The 19,461-nt window shown below is 36.2% G+C and overlaps 1 protein-coding gene across 1 annotated transcript; it reads left to right on the top strand.

Moving 5' to 3' along the window:
• The first annotated feature begins 5,430 nt into the window (after window positions 1–5,430).
• On the top strand, window positions 5,431–13,309 carry LOC148873335 (acyltransferase GLAUCE-like). The gene is made up of 2 exons (XM_088971907.1): window positions 5,431–5,940; window positions 12,128–13,309. Exons 1-2 carry the CDS (start codon window positions 5,485–5,487, stop codon window positions 13,055–13,057), a joined length of 1,386 nt encoding a protein of 461 aa, XP_088828033.1. The 5' UTR covers window positions 5,431–5,484; the 3' UTR covers window positions 13,058–13,309.
• Window positions 13,310–19,461: the final 6,152 nt, after the last annotated feature.

Below are 19,461 nucleotides of genomic sequence, written 5' to 3'. Positions count from 1 at the left end.
TGTAGATTATAGTGTGATGTGGATTGGTCTCTGCCACAGGGTGTGGTGTGGATCAGTTTACATCCACCAATTTCTCATCCACACTACAAAACACTGTCCAAGTAAATAGAAAGATATAGGCAGTGGAGGTTCGGTTTGGCATTTTCCCATGACTTGGATATGGAGTTATGAACCTGGAGTGAAGGTGCTGTTTGGATGATAAGCTATTGCTTTCCAATTTCCGGGAGACATTACAATTTGGTAAAACTATGGGGATTTTCTATCCAAAGTTTAATTCAATGATGTTTATTTTAAAAATTACCGAGTAAAAAAATGTGGGACCGTATAATTAGTGACCTTTCAAGAGAGTCAGGAACCTATCACCCTATAAATGAATGCAAATACCAGTTTGTCATTGTACTGTAATTTCTTAAACGTTTCTGATTTGAGCTATATTGGATTTATTGGTTAAACTGAATTATAAGTCCTATGTTTCTATCATAAATTCTACAACTCGTAATTATATACAAAATGAATAATTCATTAAATATGGAGATGTTTGATACAGTGGTCTTGCATTGACCTTGCGTTTTGGGCTGATCAATATAAATTTGTATAAATATACATTGCCACATCATATGAGTGTCATTTCATATATTGCGTTCAGTAATGAAGCATTAAAAGCCGTAGAAAGTAGCTGACTATACTTATAATTTTCTGTTTGTTTTTTTTCTTGTTTTTTCTCTAGCTTGATTAAGACTTGGTCTCCACCGATGACAACTTGTCATTAATCAATGACCCACACCATTAAAGAGAAGGAAAAGAAAGTAGAATTTGAATGGTTAGAACTTAGAATCACAAGCTATTTAATGCAATGGGAGTTTGAACTGATGGTCGAGTGACTGTGATTATTCCCCATGTATTAACAAAGAATGGGACGTCTGGCCAGGGAAGGATAGATGCTGAATTGGCCATTTTTTTAATCCGTGTAACTGAAAATAGAACAGAATGTATGGCCTAGGGGAAGTAAATGTGTCAAAAGGGCAAGCATTCATTTGAAGAAATTCTAATATCAATGAGATAACATTATGATATGCCATTAAGGCCGCTTTTGGTTGCAATGCAAATGTAAATATGTACATTACATATTTACCCATTTTTTGGTTCATGAATATAAACACGGTTTACATTTTAAACTGTTTTTGCATTCATTTTGTTTGTTTGAAATCTGTGCAAAAGTGTGGACCCATCATTAAATGCTCCAACTATCTTATGCTCTAATGCATTAACTTGGTCAAAAAGTTAATTATAAAAAAAACACAAAATTGTATCCAAAAAACAGATACAGTAATGTTCTCTTCTCAGAGTGCAAAAATGTCAGAAAATAGATTTTTGCTCTGATAATCATTATTTTTTTTTTATGTTTCAAACAAATGCTCACAAACGCGAACCAGAATACATAAATACCCCAGTTAAACATTTGTATTACAAACAAACGAAGACTAAATTATTTAAACCTCCCATACAATTTCGACATGACAGCAGAAACTTATGGTAGCTACTACAGAAAAAGAGACAAGATCTCAGGTAGTTATGAACTTTTTGCATATTAGCTTCCCACAAATTTAGGACAAAACGTCATGTCACTTCTATCAACTTTTTATTTTTCTTATTGGACCAATTGGAACCAGAAAATGTGATCTATACATAGAGCAGGGTACATGTATGTTGGTGGTGGAGGAGGTGCGTGTGAGGTCCAGTACCCATACAATAATATAGAATTTAAGGTTCTAAGGGTTTGATCTCACACCTCATATTTTAGAAGGGTGTTAACTGACCATCTCAACTATTTGCCTAGGCCCAGCTTAGCCGATAATATATTTATATATTATGTATTTTATTTTAGGAAAAATTATTTATGAATTCGACTATGATATTGGAAAGATAGGATATTTCAAAAACTTCTGATCAATCAACTAGAATTATAAATGTGACAGCCAATTAAGTATTATTTATGAAAATTCAATACTCTTTTTATATCATATATTTTCAACATCATATATTTTTCCATTATTTAAACATCTCCCCTGTAATTTTTAACAACTGCTTCAACCTTCTTTCACTTTTGGGATAAACTATATATATTTATCCCTTCCCTTAGTTTGAGTAGATGGAAAGCATAACCTGTCCTTATATGCCCATCCGTCCGTCGACAACCTTTCTATTCTTCTTCTTCTTCTTCCCTATTTCTTATGTCTGCACTTGTCCATTGCAGCACCACCACCCAACACAAATAAACAATTAAACTCCCATCACCGTTTGCTACACAAACCAAAACTCGACACTACATTGAAAGTCTATCCAAGGAATTAGACAACTATAGACTCACTGAATGATGATCATTTGTAAGAAATAAGCTTGGAAAAGACTACAACATAAGAATGAGAGAAGAACTATGAAATTCGAATTGCAAAAGCCCATTTTAAAATGAAATTTAAAACGGAGCAAAGTATGAAGCAATAAGAGGGTAGTACATGCAAAGGGGGCAAAACATCTATTTCATAAATTTTGAATGGTAACAATTCGAGGTAAAACAAGTAACCATTTGAAGCCCGAACTCGATACAGTGTAAGTCAGGCCCGAAGCCCGGCCCGTGAACAGGTAACCAAGGTAAAACTCTCCCTCTCTTCCTCATCATTGAGGTAAACCAGTGCTCTGATACCCACTAGAGACATTACAACGGTCAAGGTGCATATACTTTCCTGTTCTGGTGACCGAGGTATGAGCACCATTCCCCTTAAAATTTCAAGTCGTTTTAGGTTAAAAGGTGGGTTGATTAACTAGGTGTAACTCGGATGTATGATTGTCATTAGGGTCAATACCTCCTGATGACAAGTATGGGAGATGTTTTCAATGCACGCTGAGGTGTGCATGTGGGGGCGCCTGTGAGGCACCCCGTGTGATCTCTAGAGACCATTGATGCCAGTATCAACATGTTAGGTGACATCTTTGTTCTTACCTCATACTGGTTGCATTGATGTGCCTAGCACAAAGGTGAAGGGTGAGTGCTACTGCAGATCCTAACAGTGGTTTTTGCAGCATCAAAGAAAATGAAGAGAGAAGAATAAGAAATCGAGAAAAGGAAAGGAAAAGAAAGAAAATAACATATTTTAAAATTTTAGTGAACAATTAATAATATTTTTATCTTTTACATTTTTTCTATTAAACTTGACCTTTGAAATGTCAAGAATTATACCACAACCATTACTAACACTAATTTGGCTATCAATCATTAAACTGTTTTTTACTCCTTGAGCATGCAAGGTTCTATCCAAAAGAGCAATTGAACATTCCTAAGTGGTCTGTCACCCTTCCCTCTTCTCAATCTTACTCTTCTGTAACAGTTCCCTCTCCAACATTTTGGAATCAGATCAAAACCATCAGGGTTTTGCCTAATTTGAATATTTTCATTTAAAAGGCTATGTAACTCCGTTTTTCCATCTTTTTTTTCCTTCATATGGACCACATGTCTAAGGACGGTGTTATAATGTGGCTGGTTAATAGTCTATCGGGAGCTCTGATGAGAGATCACATCTCCACCCCACAATATATCATGCGGAGATATTCCTAATACACAGCGGGGATGTGTTGTGGGGCGGAGATGTAAACTCCCTTGAATATAAATGGGTATACAACTGTTATGATTAAAAAATACATAGGATTGATAATTGACATATACATACAGTTGAAATATCAAATCAATGTAATATACTCTCACATATGATGTGACAATACATCTCTTGTCAACTTTGATCAACACAATACATTTCAGGCGGAAATTCAACAATAATGTACTAAATACAGTGACTGAATCTGCTCTTCATGGTTCATACCAAACCCCGTACAAGAATGCAAAAAATTCTGATGTGGGGCTGCAATATAAATTGCTGTTAGGTAGGTATTGGCCTATTGGGGAGTATTCTGGGGAGCCAATCCAAGTTCCAACCAAAAGTGTGTGCACTTACAGGTGGATTTTAGAACATTGAGACATTGTTATTGCTTGAAATTAATTAGAGATGTTGTCATCTTCCTACCAATTGTATATCAATGCCCTACTTCTATCTGAAATATTGCTCTAATTATTAAGTGATTGGATCATCACTTACCGACACATTAGTACATCACAACAAAAATACCCTTGATATCCATCATTTTTAAACAGATACAATTGCAATAGCCACTCAAATCAACAACTCCAACATATAGCCTAATTAGACTATTAGAGTTTCAAATGAGAAAATATACTCAAGTGCTCCCATTTCAATAAAACTTGGGGTCTGTTTGCTTTATAGTTGTCGGATTTGGAACCTTCAAAATTGGATTTGAAATAGTCTATTTCTCCAATTCAGCTGGATTGAGATTTCATTCCCAAAGGAGGGGGAGGGAATGACCATTCCCTTGAATGGGAGAATGCTCTTCTACCAGGAACGAGAATGAGATTTCAATTATGCTCAACCAAAGAGTTTGATTCGTAATGGCCTATTCTGATTCTGATTCTAGACTCCTATTCCCGCCAATTAAATGGGCGCCTAGAGTGCTTTAAAGTTATCGGGTTGTTCAAAGTTCATCTTTGTTTACTAAGGAGGTAGTATCATCATTTTGAAAAAAATAGTTTCCCACATTAGGCACAAAAGCGAGGTCAGTACATTGAGAATTGCCATGCCTTTGGGTAGGGCTGCAAATGGATTGGATGAGATTGGAATCAGGGTACATCCGAATCCAATATGATAGCACATATCTAAGTTCCGCTAATCCAAAGAGCCAATCGGATTTCATAAATGGTGATTCAAATCTAAATCTGTTAAGGATGTTGGATATCCGAATTCGATCTAATCCATTTCAAATTATGAAAATTAAACAAATTATTAAAAAAAAGCATAAAAGCTCATATAACAAAAACAAAAAGTATACACGTTTTTTTTTCAACTATTTTCATCATATATATTATTATTACATGTCTTTTTATATAAAAATTACAAAAATACAATATAACCATATTAATATATATATATAAATACTGTACTATTAAGCATACGCATGAAAAGATGAAGGTTTCTGATTTTTGGCCATAATCTTTATGGGGTGCTATCCATAAAAAATAAAAGCATTATGGGGTGTAGTTCATTTTGGAAAAAGACCAAAATTTTCCCTACTTTGAATAGCCCGAAACTTACCAAACGCCTACGGTATCTGAATCTGGCGCTGTAATAATAAATGAGGGTATCGTACATAAATCCCCAACAATCCAACCCTCTCCATCTCCGATTAAAAGCATAAAATGTCATTTAATGACTGAACCTGTCAAGTCTCAAGTCTCAACTACTTATACATGCCCTACTTATTTTATTGTCCAGCAGGACAGAATGAAGTACTATAAAAGCTCAAAGCATGGCACTAGAGCACCAGGATTGTATTGATTAATTTCTCCATCATCTATAACATCAAATGGAACCCCTTCATGCAGACGTTCCACCTCTCAGTACAGATCTAAAGGTCTCACTGCAACGTTGTTCTACCATCCTCCCAGCTGAGAAAACCCAGAGAAGGTCCATTTTCCTTTCAAATATAGACCAAGTTCTCAACTTCACCGTTGAAAGCGTCCATTTCTTCCTGGAAAATCCTGCTTTCCCACCGGAAACCGTGGCCCAGATGCTTGAACGTGCATTGCAGAAACTACTGGTGGAATATGATTTTTTGGCCGGAAGGCTGAGGTTCAACCCCCAGCAAGGTCGGCTGGAGATCGACTGCAACTCAGCTGGGGTAGGGTTTTCTGTGGCTACAAGCGAGTTATCGTTGGAGGAGGTAGGAGATTTGGTGTACCCTAATCCAGCTTTCGGACAACTTATGATGGATAAACTTTGTTCCTTGGAGACAGATGACCAGCCCCTTTGTGCTCTACAGGTACTAGAATTTATATTCAATTCAATATCTACCCTTTTGCATTCTCATGCATTTAATTTACACCAATGCAAATGAAATTTGTACTGCAATCAAACGAATCAACCTACTGGCTTTATTCCTACAATGGGTGATAAAGACTCCGATCTGCTACAAATATGGCATGCAACCAAACGAATCAACCTACTGGCTTTATTCCTACAATGGGTGATAAAACTCCGATCTGCTACAAATATGGCATGTACAATGGTCTACGTAATTCAATCATGGATAAATACATTGCAATCCCCAGGATTAATTAGTAGATGTGCCAAATTAACATTTTTATTCATGATAGAGTTACGTAGCCCGTTGTACATGTGTTGTTTGTAAGTTGTAACAGATCCCAAAGCCGGTGATAAGCATGGTAGGGTTAGCACATGAGAGTGTTTTAACTTCATCGGCTATGATTTCAAAATTATTCTTTTGTTGTTGAATTCACATCAGTGCCCCACAGGCATCACAACCGTGTATTGGGAACACCTCCCAGTGACAAGTGCAGATGATGTTCTTAATGCATGCTGAGACGTGCATGTGGGGCACTGATGTTATCTCTTGGTTGTCATTACTCATTACCTAGAATCCATCTGACCTGGCTAGATGTTTGGTGTGGCACATATATATAATAGAAAGAGGAGTATGTAGATGCCACGGGTCTTTCATCACCATAGGCCTCACACTGAGTCTCCCCTTCTCTCCTTCACAGTGAAATATTAAAAACACTCTTATGCCTTTTCTTTAAAAGTTAAAACCTTCTTAAGTCTTAATATTTTCTATTAAAATCTATCATTACTTTTCTCTAATAAAATTATTGTTAATTTCTCTCTCTCTCTCTCTCTCTCTTGTAACATCTCCCCTCCTCCATTAAATCTCTTTATTATCTATTAAATATCTTTGAAATTCTTTAATTTGATTCTCTCTAATAAATCATGGATATAAATTAGATGGGTTAGGTGGGGTTAAGGGCCAACTCTAGACCATGGACCTTAGCCTCGAAATAAACTGATCTCAAAACCTAAACTTGCAAATCCAAACCTATGCCAAGGGCAGAGCCAGGGGAGCCATCCCCCCCCCCTTATGGTTCAGAAAATCCCCACTGTAATACAGCTTTTCATCATTCCATGTAAATTTTCCCTTCCTCCCACTCTCCATCTCAATGGTTCCCCCCCCCGGGCCCATCCATATTTCATTTATGTTTTGACCCCCCTTATAACAATTTCCTGGCTCTGCCCCTCAAATTGCCAACCACATGTAATTTTATGGGTTTATTTGCTGGTATATAATATAAAGAGGATATAGGGGAAGTGAGGGGACCTCTCACCACATAGCTCACACCTTGCTTCTCTCATTTTTCACACATGTAGTTGTTTATGTTCAAATTAGTGAAAACATATTTAGGAATTAACTCTCATAAAATCCTTCTTTACTGTTAAGAACAACCGTCTTGTATCTTAATTGTTTCTTATAATCATAAATGTCTCCCTCCCTCCCTCTCTCTCTCTCACTCTCTCTCTCTCTCTCTCTCTCTCTCTGTTACATTGTCAATATTTGTAACATCTTCCCTGACCCATTAAATTAAGCCATCATTTTCTCTTAAATCTCTCTTAATCATCATTTCCGCTCTTTATAATCATAAATATCTCTCTCTCTCTCCTTCTCTCTCTCTATCTATATATACATATTACATTGTTGATATTAATTTGTAACATCTCCCCTATCCTATTAAATCCCTCATTTCCTCTTAAATCTCTCTAATCCTTTTTTGTTCTCTATAATGAAATAGGGATACAAATGTCATGAATTTAGGTCAGGTTAGGGGTATAAATTTCATGTATTTGGGCCAGGTTAGGGGTAAAAATTTGATGTATTTGGGTCAGGTTAAGGGACAAATCTTGACAGGCTCTAAATATGGACCCTATCCTGGACCGAAGTGATATTAAAACCCAAAAAGAGGTCCAACTTTGGGTCACATATTAGGTTGGATGTTTGATAAATTTTCAATGGATCCAAACCCTAGGCCTAAACTCAAAACCTAACTAAATTTCTTTCTAACCCATGTATTGCATGGATTTACTTTCTAATTTGTATTAAAATTTAGGCTCAATTGGAGATTTGAACATCATCTAAAAATTCACTCATTCCCTATATATTTTCAACTTTAAAATTAGTATTATTAATATATTTATGGGATTTATAAGAATTTGTTTGTTATATCAAAGTGTATCCATGTTTTTCCATTGTATCCAAGTATATCAAAAGAGCATCATGATACGTATTTGTACTCATGATTATTGATATGATACTCAATGCTGATATTTTGAACCTAACTTTTGTGCATAGTGTGTACATGATTTTTTACGCAAAAGATCTAAGTTCAAATCCCGTACACTTTTTGGCAAGTTTTTCTTCACGTCTATTTTCATTTACGATAGACATAAATGTTGATACATGTATTAGGGAATACTTCCTATGCAGATTTATTTGGTCACGTCAAGCCATGACCATGGATAATTCATCCACAAGTGACATTTGCTTTTTCTTGGAATGAATCAATAAAAAACTTTCGGTCCTTAATGTAGGTACGATCACATTTTATGGTAGATTATAAGGCTACGTCTCCTTATTTTTTGTTTCATTTAATTTTGAATATTGGATGATGTGGCTTTAATGTCTACTATAAAAAAGTGATTTGTACCCTCAATTTAATAGAAGCCACAGCCGAGGGAAAGTGTTGATGATAACTTAGCCTAATCACATGAGGTTTACACCTATGTTGCTGCAAGATTTTAAGGTTATTCTTTTTTGAATTAGGGTTATTCTTCAAAGCGTTTTGTTCACTTCATGGCTTAAAAATAAAAGGGTAAATTGCTAACATCTCCCCTGATGTTTGTGACCATTGTTGAAATCTCTATTGAAGTTTAGTTATTAAAATCACCTTTCCTTAACTTTTTGATACAGTTGCAAATAGACCCTTTTTTATAGAATTTTTTAAAAAAGGACATGAAAACGTTCAAAATATCCATATATTTACCATTGAGGCTGTATTTTATTAAAAAGATAAAAACAAAGAGAATTTAAAGTTGCATCACTATGCTTAACACGTCATGATTGTATGGGCTGTGTTGGGCCTGGGGTCTTAGGTCCATGGGCCAGCACGACATGACACGACTGTGCATGCCGTGTTGGCCACAACCCATGTGTTGGTGCAACCCATTTTATTTTCAATTTTATTCTACTATTTCATTTTATTTTGCATATATAAACAATTTTATATATCAAAATTCATATAAAATAAAATTTAAAGACTTTTTTTTTTTTAATTTTTTGTCTGTTTTGTTAATTTACTTAAAATTTTTATGAATTTTTTTTTCATTTTTTAAATATACCTCTCATGGTTTGGGTGTTTGGCCCGGTCCGTGACCCGACTGATCCCCCAAAATATCACAAGAGAGGGAAGCACAACCTAACTTGGCCTGCCAAAAGCACGGGCCATGACATGCCCAACCCAGCACAACCTGATTTATACCTCTAATGATTGATATAATGGAGAAATTTGAAAAATAAATAAATTTATAAAAGAGATTGAAAGAGTTTGGGATAATGATTCATATGAACGGAAAATAAGCATTTTTGTCAAAAAACAATTGCATGGGAGATTTCAACAATTTACCCGAAACGGAAAAATGCTGACCACTATGTTATCTAACTCATTTATGGCTCTACCTGTTTATTGTTCAATGCTTATCATTTACAAATATCCAAATTTATTACTCATGTCTAAGGTCTAAACTTAAGCAACAAATACACCAACCTTGACAGAGATGTCTAATACACGCGCACGCTAAGAGTCTTAAAGACGATGCTATTATCTCCTCTTCCAACTGTATCAATGGATTGGGTTAAATGGTCAACTCATCTGGTTTCCGGTTAGCTTTGAGTTGAGGAGGGTCCGTGCAAAATCTGGTCCTATTGTGGCATTGCAATCAATGGGCCAGTTTATTCATCTCTGAATGAGGAATTGAAGAGCGTTGAAGGGATCTCATGGGAGTCCCCAATGACAGCATCACCACCGTGCTGGTTCGATAATCTTTCTGATTTTATACTCTTTCCCAATCATTCACAAACCAATGGTAGGGTTCTTATGGGTGGGAGGTCCTAACTGTTTCTCTCTCTCTCTATCTCTCTCATTTAAGAGATAAATAAATTCTTTTATATATATATATATATATATTTCAATTATTTATTTATTTTTTGGGAAAATGCCTATCTTTACTTATTAACCACAAGTCACCATATTTTGCAACTGAAACCTTGAAATAAATACATCCGGCAAATGCTATTGTTGGGTCTATATGATATGCGGGGATGAGCTAGGACCACACAACCCCCCTTGTATTGACGTGTATGTCACTTTATGACCTCAACCGTTATATGGAAATGATAGGCCGAGGTGACAGCGCTCCTACACGATTATTAGTATATGGGACCCGCATGACTTGCACCTGACCCTACCATCATAGACCCCATCATTTTACCCGGGGGCCAGGATTAGAAATAGTTTGTCATAGCTGGCCGATTAGGTGTTATATTGAATCATTATTAAAACGAAGTCCTGGGCCTCCTGGCCCACGTAGTACAGTGGGTTGTGTGGGCTACTGGGCTTTTGATCATGAAGTCAAATTGGCTGTAGCCCTGCAGTCATGGATCTACTTAGTTGTATCAGCCACTGAATCGAGATATAAGCTCAAATATAATTATTTGTTTATACACATCAATGAAACAGATAGGGTGCAAATAGATCGGATCTCATCCAAATTCAGGTCCGATTCTATTTGGATCAGATCGAATAATTGATTATTCACTATCTGATCCGATATTCATATGTAGTACTACTTATTTATTTATAAATATTTAAGTTTATATTTTTATAAAAAGACGTATATATATGATTAACGGATTCAAATTCTAATTGACCTTTTCGAGATTTGATTAGATCTTTAGATTGGATTGGATATGAGGTTTATAGTATCATGTTGGATTTAGATATGCCCTAATTCGAATATGATCTGATCTGTTTGTATCCTTAGAAATAGAGTGGGGATTGGTAACCTTGAACACATTTTCTTAACATAGTAAACATTCTCTATTCAATATATTGGTAAACTTGGAACTTGGAATTTTGTGGAATGCCCTACTGTTGGCAATCAAGTGTCTGATACGCCAAGCAGAGTAGTCAGACCTCTCTAACTTGGAATCATTTAGGCTCACTTCAGGTATTTGTGTTGTACATATTTATATTTTTAGTCTTCTCAAACTAAGAATTAATCTCAAAAATTAAAAAAAAAGGAAAAAGGAAAAATCACTTAGATCTTGCCTTTTATATTTCCTTTTTAGGTTCTAACATGGTGGGGCCCGTTCTTATGATGAGATATGTGGATGTGGATCATGTTGGGACAGTTTTGTTGGAAGCAGATTCCAACTCCAGCACAAAGAGATTGGAGTTACTCCCAACAAAAAAATGTTCCAACATGATCCATACCCATACATTTTAGATTTGGTGGGTCCAAGTATTATGGTGAGATATGTGGATATTAGGTGATGCTGGAAACCTGTTGGAACCGTTTTTTCTTAAGAGCAAATCCCAACTCCAGCACAAAAAGAACAGATTTACAGGGTGTTTGGTAAGGTTTCCACTTATTTGATAAGTGGTGCCATGTTGTCCCATCATGCTATTTCGTATGTTTATTTATCTTATAAATGTTTGTCTTAGTTTACACGTAAGTCAATCATTGAGAAAAGATTCATTTTAACATTTTTTCTTTAACACAAAAAATGTTTATTTATTATTCCACTTATGTTGTGCCTAGTGGTGTCCAACTGTAAAAACGTTTACCAGCCACTTTTTCTCAGCTTTGAAGATAAATTAAGTACAAACATTTATTTAGTAGACAAAAAGCCATACCAAACATATAATTATTATCAACAAAATACTGTTCCAACATGATCTACATCTCAGACTTGGTGGGTCCCAGTCTTATGGTGAGACATGCATATAGATCATGTTTGGGACAGGTTTTTAACTTGTTGGAGGAGCATATCCCAATTCATAGTACTAACTTGGAACTAGTAAATGCCATATATGTACTTGCAGGTAACATCCTTCAGATGTGGTGGTTTTGCCATGGGTGTATGCACCAATCATGTGTTATTTGATGGCATTGGCTTCAAAATGTTCCTACACAATCTGGCTTCTCTTGCCGGCAACAAACCACTAGCGGTTACTCCATGCAATGACCGCCAACTCTTAGCTGCTAGATCTCCACCAACCATCAACTTCCCTCACCCAGAACTAGTGAGGTTTGAGATCCCCAACGGCATACATCAGTCTCACACAACAGCACTACTCCAAAGTACATATGGGGATCTGGAATTCAAGATTTTCCCATTAAGCACAGATGATATCTACCAACTAAAAGAGAAGGCAAAGCTTGGGCAAAGCAAGAATGGTCCTACTCCTACCCATGCCACTAGCTTCAATGTTGTCACGGCCCATGTATGGCGGTGCATGGCCCTGGCAAAGGACGTAGGACAGAGTCCAGAGAAAAAGTCGACGTCGACCGTCCTTTACGCAGCTGACATTCGACGTAGGCTATCTCCTCCACTTCCACCATCCTACGGCGGCAATGCGGTGGTCATGGCTTACGCTACGGCCTCTTTCAGTGAAATTGAAGGGGGTCCCTTCTCCCATTTGGTAGAGATGGTCTCAGATGGAGTCAAGAGACTTGAGGACGAGTACATTAGGTCTGTTATTGATTGGGGCGAATTGAATAAAGGTTGCCCAATGGGAGACGTCCTCATATCTTCATGGTGGAGATTAGGGTTTTCTCAAGTGGAGTACCCTTGGGGGAGGCCCAAGTACTGTTGCCCTATAGTCCATCATAAGAAGGACCTTATTCTTTTACTCCCTGACATTAATGAGGACACCAAAGATGACAAGGGGAATGGGGTAAACGTTCTTGTGGCTCTTCCAAATAAGAAGATGAAGAAATTCCAATCCCTCTTCAAAGAATTACTAGCCTAATGTTTTGCTATCTCTAGAAGTGTTGATGGTCTATGTGCATGAAAAGTGCTTTTGATTATATATGTTGGTGAGTACTGGGTAGTACATGAATTAGTTATTGGTAGATTATTATAAAGTGGTCTTCAGTATTCTGCATCTTTGTAATCATTCTTATGTCAACGTATGCCTGTGGATGTATATGGGCTTGTATGTTTGAAAATGGTGTAGTCCTCACCTTACATGAAAAAGAGTAATTTTTTGGTATTCGCACTATTAATAAATTCCCGGTGATCCCTTTTTCCCAAGTGCTGACTGCGGGATTTGATTCCGCATCAATGCTGGAACAACAGACTAATGAGCCAGTCTTCGGTTGGTTACATGAAAAGTAAAGGTAGAAAGATAATTTTTTTCAAGAAGTAAGATGATATGATTCCCACTTTTTGAGTAGGGGTGCTAATCAGGTTGGCCCGATTTAACAGTTTATACTGTTTCGAATTCGGATTTTGAATTGGGCCCATTAAAAATTTGACAAAATCCCAACCATAACCTGCAAAAGTTGCACCCTTATCTACGAGAAAGGAAGATGGTGCAAAATTTGTATCAGTTTTTGAAATGCAACATTTACATTGCCAGTGGCTACAAATGAAAACTTGATGTAACCCACTTAAAGCTGGCACATAATCATGTTTCTTGTAGTGGTGCACGTTGGGCGCCCAATTTGAAGGTTTTACACAGCAATAGGTTGGGGCTCTCGGGCCAGGCCCATTTATTTTCTAACCAATGTTCAAACCTGAACTCACCCAAGTGGCACCTTTTATCCTTAAGCCCCATATCCAAGTTATTTCCACTTTATGGAATTATCTCTTGAACTTGTACCAAGCATTTTTTTAGGGTACAACTCGATCTGCAAGTAGAGTTGTTTAGGCCTTGCTTGTTTTCAGAGTTAGTTCACTTGTGTTGGTGCAAAAGTATAGAAGTGCAAAAATGAGTTAGAGTTCAATTTTAGATTTAATTTTGTTATGGGTTTTGATTTTGGCAAAAACAACCAAAATTTGCAAAAGCCTCATTTGCACTCCGGCCATTTGTACTAGTTTAAATGAAACTGCATCGAAAACAAATAGAACCTCCCACCTGTTAAAGAATCTTTCACGTGGAAACATGGAAATCTATGATGTGGGAAAGACATCATAGAGGAGAGGCTTTGATCAAATATGGTTGAGTGTTTGTACCATTTTCCGGTGTCATGTATATATTCCATCAAATATGTGTTATCTTATATTCTATATAAAAACCTTTCTTATTATGACATATAATACATGTAATATATATTGTATTATTTTTTATCATATATAGTATAGCATACAGTTGTGGTTCCATGGTTATCATTAGCATCCTGAGCTAAAGCTCTATGGACGATTTAGAAATGGCTGGACGATTTAGTATAGCATACAGTTGTGGTTCCATGGTTATCAAATTCGTTTCAAACGCTTTCATAGAGAGGGCAACATGGTAGCTGATTCATCGGCCAACATTCCCTAGGTGACCTCCGTCATGGTGTTAGGTCCTTGCTTTTTTGGGAACTAGTAAGTGTGTATGTGCGTTGTATGTGAGAGATTATCATAATAATAATTAAAATATGAAAATTAAAAAAAATTATATAAAAAAAAATTGAACACATTTATAATGTCATATATTCACAATACATCCATTGTGAAGCAAGATTTTGGATTTGCTTGGCCATCAGTAGATGATCTTCATATGTGATACAAGAAAGGAGATAGAGACATTGATAATTCTAATGGGCAGTTTGAAAATTGGAATTTGGTTTTCGTAAGGGTATTGTTTAATTGCAGCAGTTCTATGATGAAATGCCATATTTGCACTCTCTTATTTATGTTGATGGAGGTGATGGAGAAATAAATATCACCATGAAGCTTGTTACATGGAACAGTTCACTATGAAAAGTTTAAAATGATGTATAGGGGAGTCAAAGATGATAAAATTGTGGAAACCCTACAAGAAAAACAGCCACCTCATTGGCGGCGGTTTAGTGGCTACCAGCTATGGTTGTGTCGACCTAGCGGACAAAAACCGCCGCCTTAAACTTATGGTCCAACCACCTCATTGGCGGCGGTTCTAACAGATACGCCGATGCGACGGCCAAAACCGCCAACACATTGAATATAAATGGCAGGACTAAGATTTAAGATGGTGGTCATTACTTCTGGTATAGGTCTATTTCGTTTAATTTTTTTCTATGTTGGCAGTCTTGACCGCCGGCATAGGCCAATTTTGATAAAAAACTTTTTCCTATGTTGGTGGTCATGACCGCCAGGCATAGGCTAACTATATGCAAAAAACAAAAAAAATATATATTTCACACCTTTGTTGGTAGTGGGTGACTGCCAACATAGGTCAAATCAGTCATTTAATTTTACTCTTTCTCTTTCTTTATAAGACCAAAACAAGAACCAAGGTGCAAGTGGGCCCATCGGGCATTAGATAGGTTTCGAAAAGTTCTAAAAGGATGTATCTTTGAAAGCTGAAATCATAACATTGAAAAAATGGTAGAAAAACTTTATAGGAATTTTTTACTTTGTTTTAACACCTTTAAATCTCTGTGGTGTGACAGTTTATGTAATTAGATTGGAGTACATAAAAACACATAAAAGCACATTAGGATGATTGGTTTGGGTATAATAGATAAAAGAATGTAAAATAGTCCAAACAATGAAAACCTCTGAAGCATAACATATACATTTATTATATTTTTCTCTTCAAGGAAGATGTCAGTCTGCATATACCAGTCATCAATGTTAGCAGTTGAAAGGCCATACCTGAACAAGAAAGGTGATGGAAACAAATTAGATTAATAACATTATTCAGATGAGTAAAATAAAAAAGACCAAATAAGCATACCAATAGAAATTTACAGGTTGAGATTTACAAACCATTTTAATGAAACTTCTTGTTGTTCAATATGGATTATACCACGCTAAAGCAAATAAATAGCATTAACCTCATTCATGTGGATTATGGTAAAAATAAGCAATTTGGCACTCATAGAGGAGCTCATCAACCAAGTATAGATTAATGACATGTTCTAGAGTACAATGGTAGCAACAATCAAGGCATTAGACGCCTCGGCCCTTGTGACCAATAAATTCCAATTGATGACCTTAGCAATTCTTTGGACATTTTTTCTAGCAATTTAACCAATATGGCTTGTCCAAATTCTATGACTATTCTACCAAGTTTGTTCAACACTAGTTTTTAGTGATGAGACACAATTGAGATCTTGCCTTGTGAGAAGGTCAGACAAGTTCTTTGGTGAGAGACAATTGAAACCAACAATTTTTTGCTCATTTTGTTTGGAGCACGTCACCATCATAATGCTGCATGAGTGTCACCCTCAGGCCAACCCCTTGAAATTTTAACAAATACTCAACCCAAACCTACCATATTGCAACCTATAAAGGTAAGGGCACAAACATAAACATAAAAAGTAATATCCTACAACATTTATATGCATAGTGTGTTCATAGGTTTGCTCATTTACATAACCTCATGGCATGGCAGCATATATTCTCTAGCATAACTACAACCACCACAAGTTCCAGATGCCTTGTACGCAAGCCAATAGTGACCAATGCTCTAACCATTTATCCATATTTGACATTTTCCCATGCTACATATCCAGAGCTAGTGGTTCATTCCTAATTAGGGCATCAAATATAGCCTAAGCATATAATCAAATAAAGGGTATCTTAATGAATAGACAAACATAGAAATTAATATTGTAAAAATTGATAACAGAAGATTAGCATGGAGGCCTTAATAGAGGCTCAATCCTCACCTTATACCATGTTAAAGGCTGCTTTTGAGACACTGAAAACCCCTCCCACTCATCAGAAGAACTTCCATTTAGTGAATGGAGGCCTAAAGCTTCACCTGTAAACCAATCTGTAGAGAAGCATCCAAAGAAATAATTCCATTGAGTATGGTTCCAGCAAAAGGGCATGAATAACGGTGAAGAAAGTTGAAGACTAACCAAGAAAGCTATCTTTGAAGGGACAGCTTGAATCCATATATTTTTACTTCTAAAAGAGATGTCTTCCTCCTCTAAAACAAACTTAAAGTAAATGTTCACAGAGAATAACCCATGATTTCTCAAAATGGCAAAGTCTTTTATCTTCCCCTATTTCGGGTATGTTTGAGTACTACAATAGACGGAGTAATCTGATTAGGGATGACACCTCCCAATCATTTCATGGAGTGTTCTCGATGGGATTTCTTCATGAAGAGACAAATGTGGCTCAGCTTAATGACTAAGCAACATATGGCTTTATTCTTAATTCCTTTTATCCTTGTGCTTGCTATTTTGAACGGTGGGAGTATGTTTATTATTCTTCCCTCATGTGTAGAGCAGTTCCTAATTGCTAGTAGTAATGACTTCACAATCAGTGAAATGAATAATTCGTTGAAAACCAATTTGAAAATGAAAGTTGCTTGAAAAATGGATAAGAATGCCAGATTTTTAGCTCTTTCACAAGAGCATTACTCCTGGAATATTCTGAGATAGTTTATGTCAAAGAATGCTATGGCGTTAAGACTCAAATCCGCTAGATAATCCGATTAAGAAATGGCTTCCATTACTAAAGATGAAAAGCAGATCTTGTGCTTGAATCTATAGTTGGTTTGATGTATGCAATGTGTTGTTGGTCTTGTAAGTAAATACTGAAGGGCCCCTTTAGACAACCATTAAAAGAATGCTTGGATGCATGTCTAAAGTGGGTAAAACACTTCAAACACATATCAATTGGAAGAGTCGGATTAGTGTGATGCTAATTTTTTGCAGGTGACCCAAATGATAGCAAATTCACAATTGGGTGCTGATTCCTCTTAAGAGGATCAACTGTCTCATGGATGAGCAAGAATGCAAATCTATGTACCTAAATTTGTCACGCATGCTGAGTTCATTACTTAAAGATTTGTGGGTTCAAAAGCAGTGATAGTTCTTGATATACTAATGAGAACTATGAAGATACTCAGTTCTGCTACCATTGCCTTGAAGTGAAACATATTGATATCCGGTACTGGTACTTATATGATGTCTACCAATGAAACAGATCCTGATAGAATACATGCCTACAAAAGAAATCATTGTTGATCCATTGACTAAACCCATTGCAATTAAAGATTATGTAAGGCACGTCAAAGCAATGGAATTTGTTGGCATTTATTCATCTCAGGCCTAACCAACCAAGTGGGAGGTGATGGTAGAGTGGCCATAGGCCCTTGTTTGATCCTTAACATGTGGGAAATATCCAATGGCCATGTGACAAGCCACATGTTGATGGAGGATGATTATCTTATGTTTATCATTATGCGACACATTCACACACAATCATTCACTTCTTTTTTCTCAAATTATTATCTATTTATTTATTTTCTATAAAACGAAATTTATTTGATTGTTTACTTGAAAATGTTTTATGCATAGAGATACCAATGTTATTGAATTGCTTTGGATCCTAATTCTAGCTCTTACTACGTCAATGGATATCCATTTGACCCAATCTAGACCGGATAACCAAGTGGTTAGATCCTTGGTTAATATGAGACACTTGTCTCAAATCTGATGGAGCATGAGTTATACTGTTGAGGAGCACTTATCTCAATTGGTTATTTGGTTGTTGTTTGTTCCTAATAATAGAGAACTTAACATTGGAGATAGAAAGCTATATAAGGAGTGAAAAGCACATTATTGATAAAGGAAAAGATCCTCTCTGGTCCAGCAGATTAAGAAGTGCTGGGTTGCGATTTGCTGCTACGGGCCAGTGTCTCAGATCCTATCAATGACTCTGCTAATGCTTAAATTGTCAGTCCTCTTCAGGTGATCAGCTTGTGGGACTAGCTCAAATCAGCTTGTGAGCCTAGGAGAAACAGTCCCTGAAATCCCACTCTCCCAACCTAAAAGCTCACACCACTCAAAGAGAATTTGTAAAGAGGTTAGGTTGAAAATCCTTTTAAAATTCAAAGAGCAATAGATATGACAAAATCAAAGAGGTTTGCTTGTGGCAGACCCTTCCCATTGGTTGTTGTTGGTGTGCCCTTTTGGCTTTAGTCTGTATGCAACATGTATAATCACTTTTTTTTTTCTTTAATAAAATTACCTTTTCTTTTCACAAAAAAACAAAAAACTTTTAAAACAATTTCTTCATAAAATATATTTTTTCACGTTTGATGAATTTGTTATTTTTGAGAACTGTAAAGTGCTTTAATTAATAAAATCCACAACAAATAACCATGTATAATTAGAAATGAACATAGGATATGCAAAAAACCATCTCATCCCGATACATCCTTAATCCCTCCAGACAAAAACAAAAACTATCCATTCATTACAAACAGAAAAAAAAAAA

This window comes from Nelumbo lutea, chromosome 1 (genome assembly GCF_056320005.1).
Source record: "Nelumbo lutea isolate HS-2025 chromosome 1, American lotus-T2T, whole genome shotgun sequence".
Taxonomy (NCBI): domain Eukaryota; kingdom Viridiplantae; phylum Streptophyta; class Magnoliopsida; order Proteales; family Nelumbonaceae; genus Nelumbo; species Nelumbo lutea.
This window is presented reverse-complemented; position numbering and strand designations above follow the sequence as displayed.

Coding starts and splice junctions, on each gene's coding strand:
- LOC148873335 (XM_088971907.1), top strand. CDS start 5,485: ATGGAACCCCTTCATGCAGACGTTCCACCTCTCAGTACAGATCTAAAG. Junction 5,941..12,127: donor AGCCCCTTTGTGCTCTACAG/GTACTAGAATTT, acceptor ATGTACTTGCAG/GTAACATCCTTCAGATGTGG.